We start from the raw sequence: 19980 nt of genomic DNA on the forward strand, positions 1-19980 counted from the left end.
TGCACTAGAGCATACTCCTCTGAGGGGCTGCTTTTTGAGAGCAAGACAGTGGATCTATTGTTTTGTTTATAATCTATGATATGATCTCAATCTACTCCTTAATGACAAAGCTCACATTACAATATTTTATCTAACTACTACTACTACTATCCTGAAGTCAGTCATCATTTTGCACCATTATGCAGAACAAATGATTTTGGAAAAACTACTGTGCTTTGCATGATTCAAGGATTCAAGTTATTTAGATTTTCAAATGTAATAATTTAAGAGCCCTCTAGAACACACAGTGCACAAACTGCGTTAATTTATACTGGAGATGTGTGTTCTACAAAACAAAACAACCCCACTGACGTTTTCTTGGTAAAACATTACTCGTGTGGTATCTTACACTGCGTGAATCTTGAGAGTGCTATCAAGTGGAGGTCGCAATCCGCTGTAAAAACGTATGTCAGACTTTAAAATGTGACTGTACTTTGGAATTCATTTCCCTGGGGTCTGGTGTCCCACAGGTACATTTAGAGAAAACTACCAATCTCTTAAGATTTTTTAAAGAATCCAATCGTGTGAGTTTAGACCTCTCCGTTTACGCATCTTATCTTTTTCGGGCAAGGAACTGTAAAATAAAATCATTTAAAAAGAACATTTATTATGACATTTTCGTTGTGTCTGCGTGTAATTATAGTACGGGCCACAATGACGTAGTACTGTACCAATATATTACAGCTCTCCTCCATGTGTTTCCTGTCCGATGGTTTACAACAGCGTCATAAGAGTGTGGGGACTGGGCTTGTCTGTCTGGTGCCTAGAGATGGGAGGCTAATACCGTCTTAATTGTAGGTGAGAACGAAATGTTCTACACGTTGTATCGCTACTTTTTCCTAATATCACCGTAGCCTCTAAAAAACGCCTAATCCCAATGCATTTTTCTTCACATATTTTATCGTTAAAGCACTAAAAATGTTTATATGCCTTTAAAACATTTCTTAAACGCATGCTTTTAAAGTCCGCGATGGCCATTCCTATTGTCAGTATGCCAGAATATTTAATGACTAAAAGAGTGTGAATTGTGAAAGATGTGCTATTCAGCACTGTAGTCCGAGCAGGAGCTGAGGACTCGTCTGTCGCTAAGCGACGACAGATCAATATGTCGAACCTACCACCGAAGGGGGGAGGCGACAGCACAACACTATTAAAGAAGTAAAAAAAAAATCATCTGGGTTATTGTTGATAGATAAATGAATCGAGAAAAAGTACAACAAAGATAAACGCTAACGAAGTTATGGAATTAGAAAAGAAGAATAGTTCTCTTGCTTAGCCTGAAAGAAAAAAAGGTAGAAGTGTTGCCGCTTGGTTTAAAATAATATGCTTATTGAAACATGCCATGCGCGATTATTCACTCCATACTGTTCAGACCTTCTGGGCTTTTAGGCACTCAGCTTGGACTATCACTGAAGTGTTTGCGATACCGAAGCCAACGTACAAGCTAAGGTTTCTGTATCGTACATTATCCAATGCCTAGTTATATCGGAGTTGGATTTTCTTACGGATATAATCATTAGGCTCGTGAAAAAAGCGATGCCCTTGAGTATCTTTGTTTTTCCTGATACTTCACACTAGTCACGTTTTTGTTTGGCAAGTGAGCACGCCGCTGTATCAGTTCACTCAGGTAAGCATACAATATGTAGGGCAGCGTCTAAATATAGCAAACATTAAAATTAGTTTATCTAGGGAGCGAGGGGGACAGGAAAGCAGCCCCCTGTGTTTGGCTGTGGCTTGGGTAGATCGGGTCTGCTGCAGCTCTGCATTGCGATGCTGTGGGTAGCTCGGTCTTAGCATTCAATAACACGTTCATCATGGAGGAGAAACAGGTACCTGCCAAGGACTGAACAATACAAGAGCCTGTGGAATTGCAGCGACATCTTCCTTGTGCGTTTCTCTATTTTTTATATCAAAGAGGACTGCTCCCTACTTTTAGCGCTCTTGAAAACAGAATTATTCTGTTGTGGTGTGATTTTTTGGGGGGGTAATTATTAGACACTGGCATTCCGTTTGGTACGTGTAATAACCATTAGCTAAAAACAACAGCCTGCACATGACACAGCGTATTTGTCATATATAGCGATATTCATATTATTTTCCTGTCTTTAAGATGTGAGGTTTAGTAGAAAACTGAGACAAGCGACATCTTAATCTTTTACACACACAAAGAAGGGCTTTTGTGAGGTACAGTAGCCAATATCATTGAGTAAAATACCGACATCTTCTGTGTGTGTAATATATCGATTTAAAATAGTTTTATCTATTTTTATTTCTATTGTATAAAGGAGTAAGTTATCCATGATGTACAGTATGATACAGTGTATATTTTAGACAAACATAAAGAAGAGCAATTTATCCATATGTGTATTTTTACTCTGTTGCACAGGGAGAGAAACCTCAGTATTTTCATTGATTCATCAATTAAGGTTTGACGAAGGAAAATCAAAATGAAGCATTTTCTAAGGTATGTTTTTCGTGTGTTTATTTATTTTGGGACTATTTGTAAGATAATTTTACAAGGATTACTATTACCTTTATAATAGACTATGGAGGTGATTTAGAATGTAAATTTAACATGTATATCTTTGTGTGTTGTTTCATTGTTGCTCTTGTGACTAAAATCATACTAGATCAGTACCTCATTTTTAAACATTTTTATTCTGGAGGAAATATCTTCATTTGGGATTTTAATTATCATCTTAAGTACCAGTATAATTGAAGTTTCATCCTTTATGAAAAAAAAGAAATCTAAATTGGGAAGAAAACAGTAACGTGATGCAACATGAACAATAATGATCTTTGTATTTAATTATTAAGCTATTTATATAATAACCCCCAAAATGGAAACATTGCGTGTCTTTAATTTTTTAACAGGTTGTTTCCTCAAGTGTATTCTGAACATATGATTGTGATACATTCAGCATGTTTTCAATGTCTCTTCCAATCTGGACCCTTAGTAAGAAAAACAAATCAATGAATTTATGCTTTTCTGTGATGATGTGGCTGTTCTTTTATTCATTCAATCCAGGGGCGTGCTACTGGACAATTTCATGCAAAGCATCTACCGTATAACAGGAATGATTAATTAAATTGTCTTGGCTTCAGCCCAGCACTAAAGAACCTGGTAAACTAAACACTGTGGTTGGGCCTGTGTGTTTAGATGTTATTGCCTATTCACCACATATGCTGAAAAACAAAACTTTCATGTTTAATAATTGTCATTTGGGCATTGAACAACACAAAACACGAACCAATGTTTTGTCATAGTTGTGGTTCTCTCGGAGTTTTAATTTTATGTTTTGTTGATTCTCTTGTAGTACACAGTACTGTAGTGCAATGTACATGCTAATTAATTACAAAGTCTGCGTGCACACCCAAGAGCATTTTATTTCAGCTATTGTTCCCTTGGTGGTAGTTAATGCAGTTACTGTACATTGTCTACAAACCTATGTTTAGTACTGTAGAAACACTACAGTATTGATTTTTTTCTCCTTGCTACTTACCACATGATAGTCCTGAACATGCTTATTTTACAACTTCACTGTCTGTAGCTAGAAATTATTTCATTTTATATGAGTAAAGGAGAAACAGTTAAACACATTTTTTTCTAAACGATAGTCATTCTGGGCTATTGTATGTAGTGACAATACATACAGTATATCAACTCACTTCCATTAACAAAATAGTATATCTGAGATATACTTCTCATTACTTGCCTAATGGAAAATTACTATTGTAGACTTCTGCATGATCTTTGATGGCAGCTTTGATGATGATTAAATGGCAGCACTTACTTTACAGCTACATCAAGAAACTATGGAAGTGTTTTCTAAGTGTTTTGTATAGCGATGTTTGTATACTGTGTAAATGTGATTAACATTGAGTGTAAGTGCAGAAGACTTTCCTGGGATTTGTCTCTTTGTCTGACATGAACTAAGACCCATACCTGCTGTGTGATCATCACAGGTTCTGTTTTGTATCCATTTAGAGTAAAAGGAGAGGAGAATTTGATCAATCTGTACCTGTTCAATTTGGGAATGGAACCCAATATTGTCAAATAGGTATTGCTAAGAGCACGTAGGAGTTTACCTGGAGTCCTTACTGTACATGTTTTTCTTGACTGATCAACAGATATCCAACCATGCTTTGTGGTGAAGTACAGGGGGACTCTAATGTGTTAAATCGTAATAAAACATTTGAGATTCATCCCGTGAAGGGACTGTATGGACAGATGACATGAACACTACGTGGTGTTCTGGAACTGGATAGAGACTGTGTTGTTTTAAATTAAAATACATTTTGAATTATCAAAGAATAGAAAAGAGGAATATGCTGAAAACAAATTCCAGAGCCCTTTAATCACGGTGCTTTGTTTCTGGAAACAAGTTGTTTAATGACGCTTATATACAACAATATCTCAGTGGTTGTCATTTTGGCGCAGAAAGAGTATTCTACTATAGCACATTATGAACACAATCACCCCAGACTTCATTCAAGATGGCAATCTACCACATGACTGAAGAATTAATGACTACACTTGCTGATTGCAGAAAATAAGTCAATTTAATTTTCTTGAGCTACAGAGTTAAATATATAGACAGAACTACAGCTCATTAAGCAGAATTGAAGGTTGCATTGATTAGAGGGCAATGTGTTTGAGCCTAAGCTACACAGTCTTTAAAACAGATCTCTAAACATGCAAATAACCGCTGGACCCATTTGACAAAAAACACATAAATGCACATTTCAGTATAAAATCCTCTATTTGTTTCTATAGGGAACTAGCCTAGTTTCGTAAGCCCTGTTGAGTCTGTACTAGATTAGAAGGTGATGATGCGTCCTGTGTCCCAGTTTGTTGCTCTGTTCTAGTTGAGCTCAAGAAAATGGACTGAGCTGCATGTGTGATTGGACTTTTCAGTTCAGAAAAAAATTAGACACTTCACCTTATAATGAATTTGCTAAGCTCCATAGAAATAGAGGCAAGTTCATCAATGTATGGGCATTGATAGAGAGCCAATATTGTTCATCTCTTTCTCGCATAATGACTAAGCCAAAATTGCATGAGCAAATACTCTAAGCACTTTTAGCATAATGTGACTACACAAAGAGGCAGAGAGTTGAAGGGAAGTGTTTGTTTTTTTGCTCTTTGATGATTAAAAATAATTCTGGAGACTGCAGTCGGTTTTTTCACTTGCACTTAGTCTTACCATACCAGTGCATTGAAAAATTGTTTGGCTTACTCTTTCCCTTATGAGGCCAATGTCCCTGTGGTTTAATTGATACATGGCATTTGTTCTGTGCTGTTGTCATATGGGAGCCAGCTTCTGAGAAACAAAGCATTGCTTAAGCTGTCACATTCTTTATAATTCAATGTTGTATTAGCAAATCTGAAATTCTTGAAATTAAGACGTCCGTGAGGTCAAATCGTTTATAAACAAAATAATGGAATAAAGGGCTACTCTGTGGTAAGGAGACCAGGCAGTTTATGCTTTTCAACTGTTCAATCAAGTAATAATAAGTTTTATTTTATATTGTGCTTTTAAAAGCTAATATGCATATCCATTAATGCGCAATCTGATATCTAAATGTAAGGAGTGGCATATTACATTGATCTCAAACATGTTTGCCCTTTAAGTTATTCTTTTGAAATACATTTTGCGTCTGTCCCTTTTTTTCGGCAGGGTGCTGATGCAGTTCTTCCTCTATCTTTACTGTAAATGTCTGTGGCGATCCCTGAAGTTTGTGATTCGCAAAATGACAGGCCGCTGTGAGTTGCAGCGAATCTGCTACAACAACAAACCAGGAGCTCGAAGAACGCTCAAGATAGGTACAGTACTGTAGTTCTTACAAGACATTCTCGAGCACACTCACATGAACTAGCAGGTTCCTCAATCAGCAGAGCTCAATCATAGCTTGTGGACCTGCAGCGTACTGCATTGTGTGTGCTGAAACGCACATGTTTTACAGATTTGACAACCTGCTTTCTTCTTAAATTCTAATGTATTTTTTCCTCTGTTAACAGAGTCTTCACTCAAGTTCTCTAAGACTGAGGTGAGTGTGAAGCACATTTTTGTTGTCTGGTTACATGGTATTGCAATGTTTCTTTTTCAGCCCCTCCTGGCTCTTACGTTGTAACATTAAAAACTGGAGCAAACATGAATGCTCAGTCTTTTTATATCCTCCCAGTCCTGTAGTTTGAAATTGATATGATTTGGGGAGTAACCTAAGGGGAATGCCCATCTGTGTCTCATTGTACATCTGGTTTGTAATGCACTGCAGGTGAGCGAACACAAACCATTTTCATTGTGTGTTGATTCTTTGCATTGCATCATCCCTTCTGTTACAGCTCCTGCAGTCAGCTGTAACTGTCCACCCTGATTCAGTGGAGAAGACCATTGAAGACATAATGAATCTGAAAAAGATCAATCCGGATACTAACCCACAGTATGTACGGCAAACAGCTTTCACAAGAGCGTGTTTGAGTAATGATCTTAAAACCAAAGAGCTCAAGTCCCCTGTTTTGTGTTTTCCCTTGTTTTTGTGTGCTCCAGGCTGGGAATATCCTTACAGGCCAGTCTCCTCCAGATTGTAGGCTACAGGAGCCTGGTGGCTGAGGTGGAGAAGTTGCGACGAGAGCCATATGACAGCGAGAACCCTGAGCACGAGGACTTACTGCTAAAGGTGCAGCAGACACTCAGACAGCCGTCCTGACAACAAGATCCAGCCTGCGCCAGCATACTGCTTATAACTGGTTACACTGCCGCATAATATAAACTCAAACCAGACCTTTTACAGGGACGCAGATCTCACAGTTTTCATGTAGGCTTTTTTTAGTTAACTCTGTCAAATTTGAATATCTGCTTTCAAAATCAAGTCTCCGGAGGTCATTGATTACTTTTTTTAGATGAACAAGACCTATTGGTATTTCAAGAAGTGTGCGATGGACAAAGCTTTGTGCATCTTCCTTCTAAACCAAGTGCAAGGTGTAGGACTATGAACCTAAGGAATTTTTTATTGCTTCTCATTTGTATTGATCAGAAATCAAACTGACATAAAAAAAAACCAATACAGGTTTATTCCAGGCTGAAAAGAAGAAAAGAAACACAACATTTCGGCTGTGAAATAAACCTTTACTTGTTCCTTTGCAGCCTATGCATGCTGATGCAGCTACCTACTTGACCTTATAAAAAACAATATTATTACTACAATATTAATACTCTTGAATATCACATACTTCAATATGTAAAAATATTCAGTATTGAATTCAACATCTTTGTGCTTCTGCGTTTCATCAAATTTCTTCAGCACTGTTACCCTCTTTTGCCTTTTTTAGCTGTGGAAGTGTTTGCGACCTGATGCAGCACTGAAAGGCCGAATCACAAAGCAGTGGTGTGAAATTGGTTTCCAGGGCAGTGACCCCAAGACAGACTTTAGAGGAATGGGCCTGCTTGGTTTGCATAACCTGCTGTGAGTATTGGCTTCTGTACTACAGTTCATATACATTTTTTTTAGGTTGAAATTCATCAAAAGCTTTAAAATGTTCTGCGAAATCCTGGAAAAAGAAGTTCATTTTGAGGAGCAATAGTTTTATCAAACAGAACTTCTTCATGTTTTACAGATCAGTTTACTATGCTTTATTTTTTACCTACAGCTAGAATAGCCATCTTTATTTTTATGATATACTCGAACCACCCAAATTGGATATATAATAAATTATTTTATGTCTGTCAAAATGTATTCAGTGTTGCTGAATTTAACTGCTGTAGCTTAATATTTACAGATACTTTGCTGAACACGACAATGCCACAGCCCTGCAAGTGCTTCATGATTCTCTGCAGCCAAAGCACAGGTGAGGCTTTTCAAAGCAAGAGACACACTGTTGACAGTGACAACTCACCATTGAGTCACTGGGATGCCCATGTGGTGATACTGTAGGTGCTCTTTTTGTACCTACTGGTGCAGATAAGATGACCCACCAATTTAAATGCATACTTTGAAATACATTTAGTACCTCAACCTAAATTTGTGAAGCACAATCCATCAAGAAAAGCAAATAATGGGCAAAACAATTCAAATTATATCTGGCACAATTAGCAGCTAACTTATTCTAATGATTTAAAGGCTATTAGATGTGTACTTTAAATGGCTTTTAAGTGGCTATAAACGGCTTTTAAGAAAAAAATACTTCCCTCCTGGCTAGGTCTGTGGTTAGGTTACAAATCACTTTAAACATTGTTGCTTTTTTATTAAATTGTTAATTACAAAGGAACACTTACTTAATTATCTCCAGCTTTTGTGTTCTTTCCCCATTCTGGGTTTCCTCCAGCTGGTGATGATCATATCCTTACACCTACAGTACACTCCTACTAACTTTAAAAAACAGAATATTTTAAAAGCTCGTACATAACGAGGGCCCATGTAGTATGTTGTCCTTTATAAATTTAAATAGAATGACAAAGTGTATTGAATGATAGTGGTGTCCTCAGTTAATTAGGAGTATAAATGTTTTGAAATGCCTTCATTTAGTTCATAGTTATTAGAAAAGAAACTATAAAGAAGAAATTAACATTTTACTACCTCTTGCAGACAGGTATGGCAATGGCTTTTCTTGTGTGTTTTATTCCCCTCATCATGTATTGATTTTCTGCATTTCCATTGTGAATCAAAATGTGAAAAGTAAATCAGGCATTGTGGTGCACTTTATTTAGTACCTTGTGTTATTTATGTTGACCACATCCATCACATTTCATTTAACATTCTTATTTTAACATCTTTGTTCACATCCAGGAATATTTCCAAGGAAGGAGAAAGGTATTTCATTTACTGTATTTCATATTGATTTTGGTTTTTTATGTTTACTTCTCACCTCACTATTATTTACATGTTGCAAATAAACTTTACTAATTTTTTGTAGTAGAACTTTCAGTTAGCAGTCACGCTGCAATTAAAAAAAATAAGAACACAGTGATGCTTCCAACGTGAAATACAGTTGCTTTGTATGTATTTTCACAGCAAGATGAGTGAACTTGAATGGGAAAAAAAGAAGTTTGATAAAGCAATAGGGTAAGTAAATCTCTTTTGACCATTACAAATCTTGAAGAGCAACAGTCCTTCAAAACTACAGACTTTTTTACTGTTTTAGTTTGCTTGTATAACTGGGGTAAAGCACCTTACTAAAGGTACTGTGGCTGTGTTCTAATTTGACCTATTAATGAAAACATTGTTTGATATTTAAAAGCTAATAGAAAACAAGAACTTTAAGACCCTTTGCTAACATGCAACGTAGTTGGCTACTACCCTATAGATTCAGCTGCCTACAAAGGGCACTCAAAGGTAGGATCATTGATTTAAAAGCTTTCTCTTTGTACCTTCTGTTGGAAGAAAAAAAGAACCCTTTAAAATTAGTGGGTTAAGCTCAAACATGAGAGGTAAATCAAAAAGACATTTAAAAAGGTAAAAACCTAACAAAACCATGCAAGACTGCACACAGATATTGCCTGCTGAATCTCCTGATCTAACTTGTGCTTTTTGATTCCTTAAAAACAGGGGAATTGTTCTGTGCTTGTCAAGCGCCTTCACAATGCATTAAGCCTAATTGTCACCAGTGGCCATCTAGCTTAAAGAAAATCTGCTTGTCTGGTGAACTTACCTCAGCAGATCGGTTGCAGGAGGAAATAAAAAGAGCTGAGGCAGCTCATGAGATGATCAAACGTGGCAGGAAGAGCCCAAAAAGGCAAAAAGCTGACCAATTATTTGTGAAAGGCGTGTAAGATGAGTGGGAAGGGGTTAGTGGAAAGGGCTTGTGATATCCCCAAAAAACAAAACAGAAAGATTTATGATGTTAGATCTTCCAGTATTTCAGTACTGAAGTTTTAGTCAGTAATACTCAGAGCCTTCCTTTCCCTGCCAAACGTTCTCTGTTGCACAACTTATCCTACATATGTATCATTGAGCTGTGTCTTCGTTTCTACTTTCTACTAAATATGTTTTAGGTAACACACACCTACCCTTTGTTATATTGCTTATTATATTGCAGATTTGGATAAATCACAGTTATGGATTGAACTAGACTATAACTAGTATGTTGTAGTCTGGTTAGGAACATCTGGGTGATTGAATGTTCCCTGTGGAGTGTAATTAAAGCTTATTGGCTGAGTGCAAACAATATGAGTGCATATTGTTTTTTCAGAGTAATAATATGTAGAGGCTGTAGATGAAGAAAGGCTGAAAACTGTTATTCGCAAATAACCTGACAGGACGGATTGACGATAATGACAAATTCCTGTTTAAAATGATCTGTTTGCAGGTACTCCTTTGCTATAGTGGGCATTAACATCACTGATCTGACGTATTCGCTGCTTGTGAGTGGAGCTTTGAAGACACATCTGTACAATGTGGCCCCTGAGATGCCCACTTTAGCGCACTTTCAGCAGACGTTCTGTAAGTGTACACCTGTACAGAGAAAACTGTATCTAATCGAGATCTTGTCTCAGTTGGAGATCTGATTCTGCAATGCAACTGGAGGGCAAACTAGACTTGCATCTGTGATAAGACTCCCTGTTCAGATGTTTCCAGGCTCTCCAGTTTATTAAAATTGTATTATTCTTCTAACTGTTCTCTTTCATTTTCTGATTGGTTGTGCATTCTCCGTTGTATCCAAATTGTTTTTAATGTACAGCGGTACAAGAAAATAATTTTCTTTGAAAAGTGCTAATAATTCATTGATTTCAGTGCTTGTTTAGATACTATTATTTTACAGTGTAGTGGTGCTGTATTTCTCTTTGCTATTGTTCACTAGATATGTATAGTGCTTTTGTTTGTATTGTCATAAAAAGACTATAATTTACTGCCTAGAAGGCAAATGTATTTATAGCACTTTTAGATCGGATATTAGTTCACAGAATAAAATGGTGAATGTTGTTCAAACTGTAGCAACATTGTCAAGATTTTTTCTACTCTTGTTTAGGTTATCTGATGCAGGAGTTCCATAATTTCTGGACTGAGGAGGACCCTTCTGATATAATGGAGTTCAACTGTGTCCGTGCAAAGTTTCACAAGAGGATCCTGAAGCAGCTGAGGAACCCCAATATGGCCCTGTGCCCCCATTTCACTGCCTCAGATCACTTAATCAACCTGTAATTGTTCCTGGCCACACCTCCTCCCCCCTTCACCAGCTGTGTCTCATCACTGCCAACTGCTCATCCACATTGAACCTGCAGCCTTGAGCACCACCAGCAAAATGAATGACCATAGCAATTGTATGCATGCGTGGCAGTGCTGCAGTTGGTTAACCCACATAGCCAAAGTATTGCAAGCGAGGCGGCTATCCTGCAATCTGAATAAACAAACAACTGCAATGACTATTCTGATTAGAGAAAAATAAATGCACATACAGGGGTATTTTTAAAGAAAGATTAGCTATTACACTGAGAGAAACTTAATGACGTTTTAATTTGATAGTGGGCCATTTGTACTGTGTACCTGTTTATCGATAGGATGCCAAAACAGAATATGACTCACTTTAAGTATTCAGATAGCCAAAGCAATAATAAAGTTAAAGTTATTTAAGCGTTTTAAGGATAGATCCATGCAGCACTAATGCATGCATTTTTGTTATGTTACCATATTTTTGCCATCTCCAGTATTGCTACACACTCATCCATTCCAAAGGTTAGCTGTTTACCAGTGTCTGCACTTCCTGTTGCCTCATGTGACTCTCTCTTCCTGGAGTTTCCCTAGAGGAGATTTTTCTATTTTTGTAAATGTTTTCCATGACAGCATCACAATGTATACAAAATGTTAGCATCATGGCATGTTTTGTAAAATTGACTCTTAACTGTGTATAGTCTTGTAAAGCCCTTTAATTTATTCAAGGTTTTTATTCTTTTCATTATTACAGCTCTCTATTGTGTTGGTCATTTTCTTTAGGAATTACTGGGTTTGCATGCTGAACTTTAATGAAATCATAATAATATTTAAAGCATGTTGTGCAGTCAAAAACAGTACAGATCTCAAGAAAGGTGAATTATAACATTATTTTTGCAAAGAAATCATTTCAGTATTGTATTATTGACTGAGTATTAAAATTGATGTTTTTAGCGACATTAAAATTGTGTTAATGTCAATCTGTGGTGGAACTATTTCTTAAGCTTACTTTCACATCTTAACGTAAGGCAGGGATATAATCATTCACTTTATTTTAGTTATTTTCTTTTCCATGTATGATTGATTTGACTTATTGTAAATACACAGTTTGGTTAATAAAAAATGCATTTGTGTTTAAAATTAAAGGGCTTTGCCTTAGCGTGCACTAATGTAGATCACTCCTAGGAAAAGATGTGTAAATGGCTTAAAAAGAATCTTTGTCACAGTATCATGGCGCATGTTGAAATTCATTAGTCCAGCATATTGGCTTTTTTGTGCCGTTTCTACTCAGGCCTATGTGTTGTTGACAATACACACTAGTAGATCTGATGCTTGTGTAATGTGCAGATTCAGTGTACTTAAGTGTAAAAAAGATATGCTTTTTATTATATTAAACGCTTAATGTAATAAAAAATGTAACTGGATTTGTGTTTTAAATGCTTACATTTTTAGAGTACAGAGATTGTAGATTGATAATTACATCTGCACCATTTTCTTAAACCAGCACACTCAATACAGTACTCTCAATACGTTTTACACTATCAAATCTAGGTTGACAAAATGAAACAACAGATTTATTCTAAGAAACACAAAACAAACATTTGAAACCTGGCAAAATATGTATTAATAAATTAATATTTATTAACAAAATGTTATTAATTCACTGTAAATGTTAATTTCCTAAAAAGTTTATAAAATAAAATGAGTACTACAAATACTTTTAATGCAGACTTCATTTTGTAGTGTACTAAATTACTTAAAGCTTTAATAGTAGTTCATCCCTGTTAAATAATAAGCAAGTCTCTTATGTTACACATCATAGCATCTCGCAATGCAGCTGCTTTCCGATTATATTTTAAAAGCTGTTTTTTTTAAATTACCTGATGATTTTTTTTATTCCTATCATTTTTACATAGACGTTAACCTGACAGGCCTATTATGCCTATTTTATTAAACATAAATCTCTCTAAAATCTATAGATATTTTCAGAATAATAATGGGAAACAAGATACCACAACTTAAAAGAACATTTCTAAAATCTTCAGTAACTCATTCATACAAGCAGAAATGGACAGTCAATGAGTAAGTTTAGTATGAAATGCGTCTTTTGTTGGTGACAAGTAAACAACAAATACGATGAAAGCCTGCGTGAAAGGAGGAATTCCATTCGAACAAACGTTTTCTTTTTTTTCCCAGAGAGAGGAGTAAAAAAAACTTTAATACCTGTCTGCCTTTGCCAGGAAGCACAGAGATAAACCCTGACATCATTTCCTCATCTTGTTGTCTTATCATGCCTTCAGACTCCGATCTCTCGCTCTTCCGGTATATTTTTCAAGGCGGAGCAGCAATTGCTGTCCAGGGTGCTGAAATCGTAGGTAAAGTAGAATTGAACATTTCTAAATTAGGTAAGCACAATATTTTGAATTTGCAGTTCAACGTCGCGGTTTCGCTGTAGTTGTAAACGGTTACAATAATTTTATGATTATATTTGTTAATTTTGAACCACTATTACATTGTATAAAACCGCAAATACTCCGGAACTGCTTGCTTCTGAGGAGCACATCAAGACCCATGGAAATCCAATTAAACAGACTGCGGATAGTAAATTATCCACCTTAATATATTAATTATTAACAGGAAAAGACTCGGGAAACCATTGTGGCAGGTTTTTACTAAATGAGCTGTCCGTATTGGACATGGCTGCTTCATGCTCAAGTTTCATAGCAGCATGCACAGACAGGTCTTGCTTGGGGCTGCTAAAGAAGTTTCTTTCATTTGTTTTTACAGGTTGCACATCAGTCACGTTGCAAACATTGCATTCGCTTTTTGAGGTAATTCCGCTAGATAGTATACGAACATTTAACCAATTTCTGACACTGGCTTGCATGGACTGTTTGCTGTTCTCGATGTGATTATTTTAGACAGAGAAAAGTATTTTAATGCCTTTTGGTGGTAAAGACTGATTACATCCAGTTTTCTTTTCTGCATGTCAGAGATATGTAATGGTCATCCTACAGGAAAACAGGTTGGCAATTAAAAAGCCAGATCAGGACCACAATGTGCAATAGTAGAAAAAATATAATATATTTACATAATTTTATTTTATATTTTAGTGCATTCCCTTTTTTGGGGAACCATCTAAATTGTAATGTAAATTATTGTTTCATACTACAGTAGCTGCTCCTTAGGTTTCTCTTCACTCTTAGGAATTAAACAGTGCAATCCTTTATAAATAAGTATTAAATGAACGAATGCCCTTGTTGTTATATTTTAGTCCATCCTTAACTGACCGACTGTGATGATGGAGAGCCGGTGTGACCCATTCAGCCAGACTGTGTGCAATGGAGTGCCGGAGAAGAAACCTGTTGTGCTGGTGGCAGAGGACCATGGACAGGAGATCCTGAGTGTGCTTCAGAGTTTCAGGGAGAAGAATGCCTTCTTCGATTTTCAAATCCTGGTCAAAGGGGAGACAATACCCTGCCATCGCTGTGTGCTTGCGGCTTGCAGTGATTTTTTCAGGTACTGTACTTTACATGTTAGAAGACACAACCTAAGAGTACAAAGTTGACTTCCTTCAGATTTAAGTCACTTACATGAAAGGAGAAAAAAGTGTTTTTCTTCCTTTACTCAGGCCTTAAGCTTTAGATTTTAAACTGTATTACATGGGAAAATAGTTTGGACAAATGGTAGTAATGTTAGATGTTGTCATTTTTTAAAGAAATGTTCAATGAAGTGTCCATGCCTCACATGACACAAAATGTGTTTGTCAATGTGTACAGTAGTTTTTAACTTTTCTCTAGCTGACTGGGTCTAGTTATGGTTTACCCCCACTAAATGAAAATTGATTCACGTAATAGTTTTTATGTAGGGCTCTCTTCTTCGCCATCAACATAGGTGCACATACTGTAATTATTGCACAAGCCTGAAATTCCCAAACAGTAACTGGAATGTGTTGCACCTCCTCACAGGGCCATGTTTCAAGTGAACATGAGAGAGCGAGATGATGGCAGTGTGACAATGAGCAATTTGTCCCCCAAAGCAATCAAAGCCTTTCTGGATTTTGCCTACACTGGACAGACGATGATCACAGAGGAGAATGTAGATATGCTCTTCCAGTTGTCCTCCTTCCTGCAGATCTCCATTCTTTCAAAAGCCTGCAGTGATTATCTTATCAAAACCATCGACCTGTTGAACTGCTTGCAGCTGCTGTCTCTGTCAGAAGGGTACGGATCCACTCGGCTGTACGAACGCACGCTGGAGTTTGTGGTCCAGCACTTTCACACCCTGACGAAGTCCGCCGACTTCCTGGAGATGAATGTCAACGTCTTCAAGAAATGCCTGGAAGCAGATGAGCTCAATGTCCCAGACGAGGAAGCTGTCCTGAACGCAGTACTTTTGTGGACAAAGCACAGTTTGGAAAACAGACAAAAATTCTTTCCCCATTTAATCAAACTGGTTCGACTGCATCAGTTACCCAGGGGAGTCCTGGAGGAAATTTCTAAATCAGAGAGCCTGTTGTCAAGCAATGGGGACTGCCTTCAGATCATTAGAGAGGTTATTGTTAGCCTCCAGGATCTCAGTGGCTTTTTTCCTGATGCTCGTCCTTCTACCACGGAGAAGTACATCTATGTCCACAAGACGGAAGAGAATGGGGAGATTCGCCACGCCTTCTGCTACAACATCGAAACTGACCGCTGGAAAGAGCTTCCTCATTCCAACCTCGTGGACATGTCTGGCTCCAGCTTGGCTAGCTTTGGGGAAAAGCTCTTTGTAACGGGGGGTTGCAAAGGAAACTGCTGCAGGGCCGTGAGACTGCACATTGCCGAGCCCTTCCATGATGCCACAGATGAGACCTGGTGCTACTGTCCAGTTCAGAACCACTTTTTCTTGATACCCCCGATGAAGAGTCCACGAACTATGCATACGTCCGTCAGAGCCCTGAACCGGGTCTACGTCATCGGGGGAAAGACAAGAGGGGCCAGGAATATCAGAAGCCTGCTGGATGTGGAGTATTACAACCCCCTCACAAAAGACTGGAACTCAGTGAGTCCTCTGCCCAGAGGTATTTACTATCCTGAAGCCAGCGCCTGCAATAATGTCATCTACACTTTGGGGTCCGAAGTAGAAATAGCTGACATTTTCAACCCGTCGCTAGACTGTTTCTTCAGGTATGACGCTCAGGTCAACCAGTGGTCAGAACTGGTTGCTGAATTTGGTCAGTTCTTTCATGCCACCTTGGTCAAAGCAGTGCCAGTCAACAATACTCTGTACATCTGTGATTTGTCCACTTACAAGGTGTACAGCTTCTGCCCCGAAACCTGTGTGTGGAAGGGCGAAGGCTCTTTTGAGTGTGCGGGATTCAATGCAGGAGCTATTGGCATTGCAGACAAAATCTACATACTGGGTGGAGACTACGCTCCGGACGAAATAACAGATGAAGTGCAGGTCTACCACAGCAACAGATCCGAATGGGAGGAGGTTTCTCCCATGCCAAGAGCCTTGACAGAATTCCATTGCCAGGTGATGCGATTCAACCGTTACAGAGACCCGTGGAAGGCAGACCCATGAACACACTGTGGTGGGAAGCTAATCATATCCAGGGGCGACTGTATCCTTCGAAAATGAATGGCTTCGTTCTACAGTATGTCTTTCTCTATAGGTTGGCCCTGTTTCATACATAGCACAGCTGTCACTGAATATGCCCGAACAATCACAAACAAGGACCCAGCCAGGGCAAGGTTTCGATCCTGTCGACATTTCAGTTTGTAGGTTACAACATTGTCAAAAAAAAACACTTTATGAGTGCCAAAGCTCAGTTTTTGTGCAAAGCTTTAGGCCATTATCCTTAATAATTTGAGAATGAAGAAATCTTTGTTCAAGTTCAAAAAGACAGCATAAAGCATGAAGACGAAAGATCCAGATATATACATGATATTGTAGATGTAGAGTGGTCGTGTATTTATCTGAACTATTGTTGTATGAAGTTCTTTCTAAAAATACTAAAGCTGATGTGTTTAATGTTATGGTCTAAATCACCTCCTGCTCCTAGCTTCATATGTTCTGACTGCTCGGTGGCTGTAATAATGAGACAGTGCCTACTTAGTCAATGAAATGGCCTTTAGTTCACGACTTTCTTCATTTTCCCAGATACACTTTCAATTTCCAGATCAGGACACGACAGGAAGCATGAACAATCAAATACTGGCAAATAAAAGAAACAGCTGCTGTTACACTTCTGTGTGAGACTACTTCCTTTCTCTTCTTTGATACCATTCAAATAATGTAATTCCTGCTTCTTTCCCTGAAAATATGTATGGAGTACTGTTTCTTGATTTGATCTTTCTTCGTGGTGTGCTTATTATTAATAACAATGATTTTTAAGATTACTTTTAAACTACATTTTTATACAAGATGTACTGTAAAAACTCAACATAATCTATTAATGCTACACGGGCCCTTACAAATGTCATTTAATATTTTTCATACAACTTTACATGTACCAGACACACAGAATACAAACCTGATCATGCCCTTTCACATTATCAGTTAGATTTTGCCTGTTTATCCTAGCAGTCTCTCGTACATTCAAATATATACTTTTTTATACTGCCTTAATAAACCACATAAAATGTGTATCATACAAAGAAACATTATATTATGTACAACAGTATGTATATTAGATAGTATATTTCAATGTGAGGTAACAAAAATGAAGTTTGGCAAATAGGTGTGAGTTTTTTTCCTTCTAAAGCCCTGGTATGTGATCATCCTTGCTCTGTAACAGCTGAATACTAGGGTAACAAGAAAAAACAAGAAAACTTTACTATTATGCATGGCTTGTCAGTGCATCAATGAGCAATGAAAAGGGTTTGGTATGTTTAAGGAAACTCAGCTGTAGTCATGGTGATGCTTGTGTTTATAGTCACGGTCAGAGTGGTTTTGTGAATGGAGTAAGTATTGTGAACTCCGCAGTCCTGCCATCTCATACATCATCAAACTGGCTTTCCTTTCCTGATTTAGGGATTTAGTCGGGCCTGAGCATGAGATGTGCTTTCTGAGAATGGTAAAACTTGTGATTCATGTACATTTGTCATGCAGCAGGCAGTAGAGCATCTGACATCCCTTTACAGACATGAAAAACACCATGAGTCACACTGTATACTTTTTGTAACTATCAATGCTGATTTTGCCTAAAGACAATATAAACAGGATTCTGAGGGGGAAAAAAGCAATATTTTATCCATCATTGTAGTAGTGATGTTACTCAGTGGACTACCACTTTCAAAACTCTCATTATATTTTTAGAATTCAATTTTCTGTGTTAATAGAGGATTTGTAAGAAGGCAAAATGTCTCTTCCATTTCATTTTTGTACAAATGTGTTTATATTGATTCAGATGTTATGCTGCTTTACAATGAATTATGCCATTCAGAACTTTTTTGCTTTATATGTTCAGAACAAAATCAAATGGTGAGACACTGATGCTCAAATCAGTGTATATTTATTCAATTATATTCTAATGCATGAAAAGTGAAGAATGAGTAAATATTGTACACATATACTGTATGATTAAGGCTATGTAAGTTATCCATGCTACCTAACTCTATCTTAATAAAGTAGCCTCGAAGCTGAAGGATATATTATTTGTCTTTGGGTTTTAATTTGAAAGGCTGGTAGTCAATGCTACACACCAAGCAAAGCTACCCTGAGTACCGCTGGTCTTCAATTTCACCCTGGGTTTGCAGTGATATGTAAAAACACAACACTGAAGTCTGTAAGGAAGGTTTTTCAATATTGTTCCTGTGATCCTGTCATACTAACTGTGTGATAAGCTCTCAATAAATATGTTAAAGTTGAAAAATATAAATTTAAGGAGCAATAGGTTATGCAACTTTATCACCCTCTTCTGGTCATAACTAGAACTGTGAGAACCCCTTAAGAATTGAACAGAATCATTCTCTAATGTAAACACTGAAAGATGTGATCTCCAGTAGACCAGTTCTAGTCATCTGCTTATTGAACTACTGGCCAAGTATTGGGAATTCTTCCTTTGTACAAATAAAGTCTGTTCTTTTGTCTGTACAAATGAAGCTAAGATTCTGGAATTTTATATGATGTAGAAAAGTTCAATTGGAAAAAGAGAAATTCAACACCTTAATGTTTATAACAAAATGCAAGCAGCCATGTCACCCTGCAACTTACAATTGGCAACCCACTGAAGCTAAGCAAGTGTGAGCCTGGTCAGTACCTGGATAGGAGACCTCCTGGGAAAAACTAAGGTTGCTGCTGGAAGAGGTGTTAGTGAGGCCAGCAGGGGGCACTCACCCTGCAGTCCATGTGGGTTCTAATGCCCCAGTATAGTGACGGGGACACTATACTGTAAACAAGCGCTGTCTCTCGGATGAGACGTAAAACCAAGGTCCTGACTCTCTGTGGTCGTTAAAAATCCCAGGGTGTTTCTTGAAAAGAGTAGGGGTGTAACCCCGGCATCCTGGCCAAATTTCCCATTGGCTCCTAATAATCCCCCTCCATGAATTGGCTACATAACTGAGTTATCCTCCCACCCCCCCACCCCCTCTGATGGCAGGCAGAGCGACGCGCCAGTTGGAGTATTCTCAGTTGCATTTAATGGCAACGTCAGTTCAAAGAGTTAGGATGAGAGAATGTTTATAACAAAATAATGTTCTGCAAATTTGTGCTCCTGAGAGTTCATCTGAGGTGATACACTGTTGCCCAGGTGTCAGGGGTTGGTCATGTCACTGGTGGACTGTGACAGGTGTAGAATTAACCAAGCAG

General features: G+C 37.7%; 2 protein-coding genes across 10 annotated transcripts; both read left to right on the forward strand.

Annotated features, from left to right (window-relative positions):
- Window positions 1-738: 738 nt before the first annotated feature.
- On the forward strand, window positions 739-12608 carry elmod1 (ELMO/CED-12 domain containing 1). Of its 7 annotated transcripts, none has more exons than XM_015341150.2 (12): window positions 739-837; window positions 2426-2503; window positions 5721-5866; window positions 6062-6090; window positions 6386-6483; window positions 6591-6720; window positions 7373-7506; window positions 7820-7888; window positions 8827-8850; window positions 9052-9102; window positions 10346-10479; window positions 11006-12608. In XM_015341150.2, the coding sequence occupies exons 2-12, from the start codon at window positions 2487-2489 to the stop codon at window positions 11176-11178; spliced, it is 1005 nt and encodes a 334-aa protein (XP_015196636.1). In that variant the 5' UTR covers window positions 739-837; window positions 2426-2486; the 3' UTR covers window positions 11179-12608. The 7 variants fall into 7 exon arrangements, with proteins under 7 accessions (XP_015196636.1, XP_015196637.1, XP_015196635.1 ...); XM_015341151.2 differs by having other exon boundaries at window positions 747-833; XM_015341149.2 differs by lacking the exon at window positions 739-837 and adding an exon at window positions 1170-1666.
- An 832-nt stretch (window positions 12609-13440) lies between these two features.
- On the forward strand, window positions 13441-18822 carry kbtbd3 (kelch repeat and BTB (POZ) domain containing 3). Of its 3 annotated transcripts, none has more exons than XM_015341218.2 (4): window positions 13441-13559; window positions 13972-14015; window positions 14459-14703; window positions 15153-18822. In XM_015341218.2, the coding sequence occupies exons 3-4, from the start codon at window positions 14483-14485 to the stop codon at window positions 16750-16752; spliced, it is 1821 nt and encodes a 606-aa protein (XP_015196704.2). In that variant the 5' UTR covers window positions 13441-13559; window positions 13972-14015; window positions 14459-14482; the 3' UTR covers window positions 16753-18822. The 3 variants fall into 3 exon arrangements, with proteins under 3 accessions (XP_015196704.2, XP_069046189.1, XP_006628173.3); XM_006628110.3 differs by having other exon boundaries at window positions 13442-13589; XM_069190088.1 differs by lacking the exon at window positions 13972-14015 and having other exon boundaries at window positions 13441-13589.
- Window positions 18823-19980: the final 1158 nt, after the last annotated feature.

This window comes from Lepisosteus oculatus, chromosome 5, assembly GCF_040954835.1.
Source record: "Lepisosteus oculatus isolate fLepOcu1 chromosome 5, fLepOcu1.hap2, whole genome shotgun sequence".
Classification (NCBI taxonomy): domain Eukaryota; kingdom Metazoa; phylum Chordata; class Actinopteri; order Semionotiformes; family Lepisosteidae; genus Lepisosteus; species Lepisosteus oculatus.

What these genes read in the sequence shown, in the direction of transcription:
- kbtbd3 (XM_069190088.1), top strand. Translation starts at nt 14,483, where the DNA reads ATGATGGAGAGCCGGTGTGACCCATTCAGCCAGACTGTGTGCAATGGA. An exon ending in GCTTGCAGTGATTTTTTCAG is followed by an intron (nt 14,704 to 15,152) that starts GTACTGTACTTT and finishes ACCTCCTCACAG; the next exon opens with GGCCATGTTTCAAGTGAACA.
- elmod1 (XM_015341150.2), top strand. An exon ending in TCTCTGCAGCCAAAGCACAG is followed by an intron (nt 7,889 to 8,826) that starts GTGAGGCTTTTC and finishes GTTCACATCCAG; the next exon opens with GAATATTTCCAAGGAAGGAG. An exon ending in ATTTCCAAGGAAGGAGAAAG is followed by an intron (nt 8,851 to 9,051) that starts GTATTTCATTTA and finishes GTATTTTCACAG; the next exon opens with CAAGATGAGTGAACTTGAAT.